The following is a 9336-nucleotide window of genomic DNA, read 5'->3' on the forward strand; positions in this document are numbered from 1 at the left end:
GTAAGGCTTCTACACCTACGATTTGTGCGCTCGTCGCCCACTTCAAAAAATTAGCAGAGGGAAATAAATTATGTAAAAATAAAAATTGATGAAAATAAGAAAAGAAAATACAATTATACATTTCACAACATATCTATAATCAAGAATCTGTAACAGTCTTTCACCATTTATTGACGATCTAGCAGATTTTGACGTATTTTAATCCAATAATTGTTCTAGCAGAAGACATTGACGGGCGCGCACAACCGACTAAGAAAATCCTAGAGGGCGTAGAGGTTTGCTCACTAAAAACCTTCTCATTGGCAGAAGGTAGACCCTAAAAATATGGGATCCGTTTTGAGTAAAGAACTTTTGATAGAGATCAACATTTCAGATGTTCACAATTGCCACTTCTAACAACTAGAAAATATAAAGAAAAAAGATTATATCTTTTTAAATACAGATTTTTACAAACTGAACATTCAAAAGTAGATAGAGTACGATGTTTCTGTCAATCTTGCGTTGGATTGAGCCCTATAGCTATATCCATCTCAACATGAGAAGGAAAACTGTGAACAGTGACGTCATTGTTCGCGCCAAAAATAAAGGGTATTGCGACATATGTCTGAGCTCCGGTCAGATCGTGCGCAAAGCGTAGTCTTATTTATAGACCCTATTACCTTATTCTCACAGCACTAGATACGAGTGTCGTGCATTAATGTATGAGAAGTGTTAAAAAAAGATATTTCAGTAAAAAAAAGTCTACGTGAGCAGTCTATACTCCAATTGAGAATTGAAATGAAAGCATGTTACGTATAGCGAAATGGAGAGAGAGAGAGAAATATTAGTACACGTACGTTGCATGGATATGCGCTATGCATGCTGCTGTCCTATTGTACTCCGTATTGTGTTCGCTGCAAGATGGATGTTAATTGGACCTCGTAACTTCTCGATCGTTGATAATGCAGTATCAGATTGATCTTTACTCATGAGGAAATACTATTGGATTTGGAATATCACCTTAAGGTAGGCCTACTTATTAATTTTAATTCTTTTCTAAAATTATTTTTTCTGTCAGTTCATGTTTTGTCCCTCCATGGCTCGATTTCAGGACTGCGGCTTGCCATGCAATTACCTAGCTGTGTCGGTGTGTGTGACTGATTCAAGGCTAGCCGCTGATGATGAATGGAATTTCGCGCGAAGTTTTAAACTTGTTGTCCGGGCAATGACACGCCCAATCCCCTCGGGCCTGTCTAATTATGAACGTAATTTTGCGACATGAAATATAATTGTTTCAAGGCTCTTACGTACGGATAGGCATAGAAGGAAGCTGGATAAAAAGAGCTGGATATCTACTATTTGATGGAACTGGAGTCGGCAGGTAGGTGAATTTTCTTAGTGAAAGAAAATACTTTCTTTTAATCTTTGTTTTATTATAAACAAATTAGAGTAAAGGAGCCGGTTTTCGGCCACTTAAGACAAAATCCTATATTTTGGACCCTTTACTTCCTATTTATTATCATTTTTTTCAAATCATGAAGCAAATATTATTATTATTTAAACAAAACAAGAATCCTAGAAAAAAATCACGAATTGCCATGACAATATTCATTTCAATTTTCACTGTTTCGGAGTCAATTTTCGGCATAGCGTACCAGTTTTCGGCCGCATGTACAAAGTCAATAGGAAGCGTGCGCACGCGCCGTGCGTTTCCGCGCTGATCTATAGCACTAGCGGGCGGAGCAGATATCCCACGCCGGAGCTCCCCGGAGCTTGCCAGGCCAAAAACTAGTACTGCGGTGATCAGATATTGGAATCTGAATTAGACAGAGATATCGTGTGTGCGTTGCGGTGTGCGGCTGCATTGATTTAATACATGCGATGAGATACTTTTGAGCTTGCGACTAGCACAAAATCGGGCTCTAAATCTGAAAAATACTTGAAATAAAGCTCATTTTATGGTACCCATATTTCTTACAGACACGCGTAAGATACTCAATTTTTCAGATTCGGGTAGCGGGACCGCCGAATACATCGCTAAAATGTGATATTTTAGGATATATTTTTCATTGCAAATGTGGTTCTTCAGTGACACTGGCATGGTATGGTATGTGTGGGATATGTGTTATGCTATTATGCGATGTATTTTAGAGGGATTTTACCTTGCATCCAACCAATCGGCCGAAAACTGGAGCTGGCCGATTACCGGCTCCTTTACTCTAGTAATTAAAAAGTTAAATTTGGGCATTGGCCTCCCTATTAAGGTGTCATCAATTGTCATTGAAGTACCGATTTCGAGTGAAATCAGTTGAGTTTTGTACAGAAATGTTGAGAATCAATAGAACAGCTTTTAATACATGGCCAGGATAGTAATGCAGCTATGTGTTATTGCAACTTGAACTTGCACTATTTTTGCACAAACACTAAAGTAACCTCCAAGTGCAACGTGCTTTTCCATGCATGGGACTACTAGTACTATTTTACACGCACTTACCACTTGCTCGACGTCACCACCATTTCCCTTATCTTGATCATGATTCCCTATGGAAGCCATCACGTCGTCGCAATTCCTTCATTGAATATCACCATAGCATAATTAAACTCAATATGGACAGGCATCAGCGTTCTTAAAAGTTCTTCTTCCACCTCGGCGAAGTGAGCTCGATGGCGATGTCGATCCAGGGTTTACACACTATGATGACGTCATGACGATATCGCTAAATCAAACCTCAAAACCTGGCAGGTCACTAATTGAAGTAGGGTCGAGGGGGCTGTGTCCCATGAAACTCAGCTTTTAAGGCATTTAATTATGGTCAGATGATCATTCAGGGACCCGTCTTAGGGCCCTTGGTGAGGTCCAGGGTGCGGAGACCCCGGAAGCTCAGGGGTTTTAGGTATTAAATTACGGTCAGAAGAGCATATTTTTATACCTCATTTGTGACACTGGCTGGTCACTCATTCTTTCTTTCTCTCTTTCTTTCTTTTTCTCTTTAACATACTTTTGCAAAAAAGTGAGGGGGGGGGGGGGGGCTCGAGCCCTACCGTTTTGCAGGCCCTGACATGAAGGCTTCTTGCATATTTGTTTGCCTAACTGTAAATTTGGGAGACGTCATGACGATATCGCTAAATAAAACCTCGAGTATGCATCTGTTTACTTCTACTTCTATGGTAATCATCAACGTACGCCTGCATCCACATGAGGGTAAAGCATATAGAGTTGTCATATACAGCTCTATTCTATGCGGTACAGTTCCTGAAAAGGGAACTAAATTGATTCAAGCCCAGGTCGAAAATCCCATAGAGACCAATAGAGACCATTAGAAAAATTCTATTGGTCTCTAATGGTTTCTGTTGGAGTCTATTGGTTTCTGTTGGACCCATAGAATTGAATCCAATAGAGACCATTCAAACCACCAGAAACCAATAGAAACCAATAGCACCCATAGAAACCAATAGAAATAGAAACCAATACCAACTTTTAATACTTTGGTTTTTACTGGACCTAAATTTTGGAACTCTCTAGGCTCTAGCGTTAAGCAATCTCTTAGTCTCTCTTTATTTAAGTGTAAACTTAAGGTTTATCTTCTCGATAAATACTGTGACTCATAGAGTAGTTCATTTTTGTAGTTATTATGGTGCCAAGATATATTATGTATTACTATAAATGTAAATTTTCTTCTTGATATTAATATGTGTCTAACTGAATATTTTCAGATTGTCAACCTCTTATTCCCTCCCCCTGTTGTCTTGTGCCCGTTGTGTGCTGTGCCTATTGTCGATGTGCTGTATTCTTCTATTATTTCTCATATTTTCTCTTTTCTCCCGTCTTGTCTAGTCTAGTCTCTCTTTTTGTTGTTGTTGTTGTGTGTGTGTACACTTCTTGTTTTGTTATACCCCCTTTTCCCTATTGTATTCTTAGGTAGTCACAAATATCTATTCATCATGTTTTATCCGGCTCAGAGGGGACCCTAATAATTACAAGCTCTGCTTTTACCAGGGTCTCCTCGTCTTTCTTTTAGTTAGCTATGTTTTTTATCATTATCATAATTTGTTATTTTGCTTTGTAAATGTGTTATGATCCAATGTTATGCTCTGTATGTCATTTGAAAGAAAGACGAATAAAATCTTATCTTATCTTATCTTATCTTATAGTATAGGACCAATAGAAACCAATAAGACCAATAGAAACCAATAGGACCAATAGTACCGATAGGACATAGAAACCAATAGGACCAATAAGACCAATAGAAACCAATAGCCGATAGGACCAATAGAAAACCAATGAAGTCCAATAGGATCGGATCCTATTGGAATTTCGACCTGGGAGGGTCCTCAACGACTGGAACTCCCTCCCTGAGTTGGTAGTATATATCTGCAACCTGAATAAATATACTCCCCACAGGAGCTCAGTGTTATTTGCTCTGGCTCCTAATGGTAAGGAGCCAGAGCATATAACACTGAGTTCCTATATATTCATTCAGATGGTCATATCTCAGCCAATACTTAACATATTCTATTGGTATTCGACATTTGGACATTATTTTTTATGTTCTTTCGGAATATGAAGAAAAAATTGAGAAATTCTAAAAATAGATTTTTTGATGACGTCACACTTCACCACTCTATGGTGCAAGACCCAGAAGCTGGGACAATCCCCACCCCCGCCCCTTTGAAGTTAGACCTGGAGCTTGGCAGCTGGAGACGGCTAATTTCTTCCAGAAGCTTTGGTATTCAAGGTATCCAAGAGCCAACTTGAACTGATCCAAAGAAGACAGTTCGACGATGTTCTGAGGTAGCTTGTCCCTGTCCTTAAGTGTCCTGGGAGATTAATTAATTGGTTTATTGAACAGCAGAAAGACAAACAAAGACAAAGATGTACAAGTTAAGGGCATTATGATGGGGGTTGTGTGTCCAGATAAATAAAGTTATCACTTTTGCCTTTTGATCTAGATAACGAAATGTATGCGCATTTATTAGCACTTCATGCGCATGCATGTTTCATGATTATCAATTAATTTCAAGACTTTATTCCAGACTCAGCTGCAAGAGCAGAGGCCAATATATTTTACATGTAGATATTAACAATGAAAAAGAATAAGGGGGGAACATAACAAAACTGACAAATTTACTTGTAGAATAAACCAATCCAGCAAAGCATAGAGAGTCAATGCTTATAGCGCTGCGCTACGTGTTATAGTCAGCATTTGCACACATGAATAGTCAATAAACTTAAATACACAAATGCACACAGTCATGCCGATGTGGTTGATAGGCAAGTTTGACAGTAGACTTACAATTTAAATTTTTTAATTATTCTTTCTAACATCGGTAAGTTTATTTTTTTTTTTGTATTTTACTGCTATTTAGGTGTCATCAATGTCACTAAAGTACCGATTTTGAGTGAAATCAGTTGAGTTTTGTACAGTGGTGTTTGAAATGTTGAGAATCAATAGCACAATAATTAATACACAGCCAGGATAGTAATGCAGCTATGTGTGGATATAAACAATGAACAAAAATAAGAGGGGAACACATACATAGATACAAGAGAAACTAAACTAAACTACTTTAAACAACCTCTGCCGACTGTGACAACAAGCCCCAGGGATCTCAGTCATATAGAAATATGTTTTCAACACCCTCTATACCTCAGAAGCCAAAATACACCCTAAAAGAGGATTTCTCGTCCCCCCCCCCCCGAACTTACACCCTAAACGGGTATTTCACAAAAGTGTACTCCTAAACAAGTATTGTAAAAGTGTAACCCCGGCCTTGAGCATTTTGAAGTGCGCGATAGGGATTACCATTTTAGTTGTAGACAATGTATAAAATATACAAAAATCAAATTTCGCTTCAGATGTAAAATTCACAATGTAAATATCTATTCCAGTTTAGAAGCAATATCATCTACCTTCAACTTCCATGGCATTCGATTTAATGCACAGCCACCATAATGTCCTTGGCTTCGAAAAAAAAATGATTACATTTCGGGGTCGTCGTAAAACCCCGGTCGTAAACAAGCCATTCACATGCTGGTACGGAAATTATAGTGGTTTCTTTACCTTGGCAAGCTTACGTTACCGTAGGTTGTAGATAACCAGCTTCCAGACCATGCAGCTTTAAATTCGGAGTCGGGCTCTAGAAAAATACCCCTAAACGCGTACAGCAGTATTTTGAAAACTACCCTTTTTCTTGAAAATTGACGTTTTTTAACCAATTAACAATCATATAAACACCTCTTAATACGCATTTTCTTTATCACGCATGCTTACAGTATTTATATTTGACTGAGACCCCTGGGCAACAAGCTACTGAACCACTGCAGGGGCCCGTTTCATAAAACTTGGGATCTATAACAAATGCTAAATTTCTAAGACAAATTTGGTCTCAGCCAATCAGATGCGGTCATGATTTCAGTAGCTTATAACAGTAGCTTGTAACTTGTTATTGATATCAAGTTTTATGAAACAGGGCCCTGAACTTCCACAAATCTGAGGTGAACCTTGTACTGCTTTGCAATGGGTTAATTAGCAACATTTTAACAATCATAATTTCTGAAGTGTCAGTCAATTCTCTGAATAAACTTGAAAATTAAATTTCTTACAACAGCTTGACATACAGGTATATTCACATATTATGTATTCGTAAGAGCATCCTCATAGCATCATTATAGTCTACCGTGAGCTTCTTTATAGGCCTACTGCTTTTTTTATACCAGCTTTATACCTAGTACTCAAAAGATGTGTAGTATATAACGGTGTACAATAAGCTCGAACTAATTCAACCTTGACTTTACGATAGCACATATGAAACTCTCTGCACGATGTGTTACCCTGTGCATAATGTTTACGAAACTGTCTATAAATATCTCTATCATCACAAAGATCCTCAGTTGAATAATGACCTACGTACTTAGCCTCTTTACAATTAAGTTTAGCCCCACACAAATAAAAATCTTGAAATATCAACTTACAATGTTCTTTACAATTCACAATCATAACGTGATTCTTTTCGCACTACATTTAACATAATTTTCTATACCAAACTGAGAACAAACATTTAGCGAGCTCTCTAAACATGCAGATGATGGATTAAAAATAACAAGATCATCAAAATGATTAACTTTGGTACTACCAACAGAACAGCCAGTACCACAGTTATTCAATTTTACAGATAAATCATCCAAATACAAATTAAATAAGTATGGAGACAAATATACCTCCTTGCAAAAAACCATTACCAACATGAAATCTGCCAGAGAGACAGTTACCCCCATCTCACCGGGGTCTATTTGCTATTCGTTATTCGTAAGGACCGTTAATCATAAGGACCGCTATTCATAACGTGAGATGAGGGTCGCTATTCATAATTCATATTGAGTGTCATAAGGACCGCTATTCATAATACGAAATTGGGGTCGCTATTTATAATACGAGTAGAGGGTCGCTATTCATAATTTACATTAGGGGTCACTACTCATAAGGACCGCTATTCATAATACTAAATGAGTGTCGCTTCTTGTACTCAGTGGCTGCCGGGCTCACGATCAATTGGGTAAAAAGAATTTCCATTTTCGGTTTAATAAAATTTGGAGTGGACTAAAAGGTTATTATTATTATTATTATTATTATTATACGAAATGAGGGTCGCTATTCATAATATAGAGTAAGGGTCGCTATTGATAATGGGAGTAGAGGGTCGCTATTCATAATAGGAAATGAGGGTCACTATTCATAGTAGGAATAGAGGGTCACTATTCATAATAGGGTCACTATTCATAACACGAAATGAGGGTCGCTATTCGTAATAGGAGTAGAGTGTCGCTATTCATAATAGGGGTAGGGGTTCGCTATTCGTAATAAGAAATGAGGATTGCTATTCATAATATGAGTAGAGGTTCGCTATTCATAATACGAAATGAGGGTCGCTGTTCATAATATGTTTTTGTAGAAAGTAGCTGCTTTTAGTAGGACTTTTGGACCTACAAATTATACAGTGCGTCCCAGAAGAAACGAAACCGAGAATTATCGATGTTTTATCATAACTTGATCACAATTATAATTGATAAATGACACATATTTGGAAAGCTTAGATCCTCTTCTTTCATTTGATGCAACTCGTATAGTGTATGTTTCACGCATGAGTGATTACAATGAAGTTGAAGAGAAGTAACCAAAAAGTCATTTGGCGGACGGTATCTGAATTTCAAAGAGAAAATCACATTTCTAGAAAGTTGAGTTTCTGCCCTTTCATATGACACCTCAGTCAGGAAGAATGAGCAAGGAATGACAAAGTTCTGTTGGTTTGAAGTAGTGCTTGCATTTCCAAAAAGTTATTAAACGAATTCGTTTTCACTGGCTACCTACCGTAGCAACAAACATAATTAACAAAAGACTTAACCCTAAAAAGGTGGGACTATTTGAGGTATTAGTACGGCCGGGGGGGGGGCATTATGGCCCTTTAAGATCTCGGCCGCAAAGCGGCCGATCGCCGCGAAAATTTGCACGCATGTCAAGTGAAGTGTATAGAATAATATGATAATTTCAATTTTTTGAAAAATTCACTCATTTGCATATTTATTAGACCATTCTGAATAATAATACGACAAAATTTTTTGGAAGAGCCAGCTTATTCTTAATGTTATCCCTTGTTTCGATAATTTCTCATGTAGGCCTATTTCATTGTTTGTTTAACTTATGTATTTAATTGTTTATGTTGTTTTATTTCATTTCTTACTACAATTCAACTTTTTTGACTCCCAAAACAACCACCTAAACTTTAAACAAGACCCAATAACCCATGTTTGATCTGTTTTTAGGAAAAATGACTTTTCCATATGTTTTGTACACAAATCACGAAAGGGAGCGATTTTCGGGCTAACATGCAAAGACAAAAGGTCACGTGACCTTGTAACCGCAGGTCCGATTTTCAAATAAATTCTTTTAAAAGTTGCGCAAGACTCGAAAAAAAAAGTCAGCGAGCGGCGGGGCGCCATCCATATGCGTTCCCGAACAATCGGAAAAATCGCGGAGGGGGGGGGGGGGAACATAATGCCCTCCCCCCGGCCTTCTTAGAGTTAACTCCGTTTCATTGACAATCAGCCGTAGACGAAAGACTTCATGCATAGCTGATTGTCAACGGAACGGAGTTAAGTCTTTTGTCGATTCAGCTTGTTGCTACGGAAAAGGAGAAAAAGGCACATAAACAAAATTGAGAATTTAAATCAATACATTTTGAATCATTACATCCTCCAGCCCCCCCCCCCCCAAGTTGAGGGTGGCAAGATTTCCTAAAAGAGGGACAAATTACGATAGGCTTATGTGTGTGTTATGTTTTCCTTTTTTTGGTCACCACTGG

General features: G+C 37.9%; 1 protein-coding gene across 1 annotated transcript in view; it reads right to left on the reverse strand.

The window, feature by feature from the left end:
- The window catches only part of LOC105438481 (KICSTOR complex protein SZT2), a gene marked incomplete at its 3' end in the record, with an annotated part of 44233 nt that extends 41512 nt beyond the window's left edge, over window positions 1-2721 (reverse strand). Inside the window, exon 1 of the mRNA XM_030995824.1 lies at window positions 2474-2721. Coding sequence (XP_030851684.1) covers window positions 2474-2533 — 60 coding nt within the window. The remainder of the gene's footprint in view (window positions 1-2473) is intronic.
- Between the last annotated feature and the right edge of the window lie 6615 nt (window positions 2722-9336).

This window comes from Strongylocentrotus purpuratus, unplaced genomic scaffold (assembly GCF_000002235.5).
Source record: "Strongylocentrotus purpuratus isolate Spur 01 unplaced genomic scaffold, Spur_5.0 spur5_scaffold_3, whole genome shotgun sequence".
Lineage (NCBI taxonomy): Eukaryota > Metazoa > Echinodermata > Echinoidea > Camarodonta > Strongylocentrotidae > Strongylocentrotus > Strongylocentrotus purpuratus.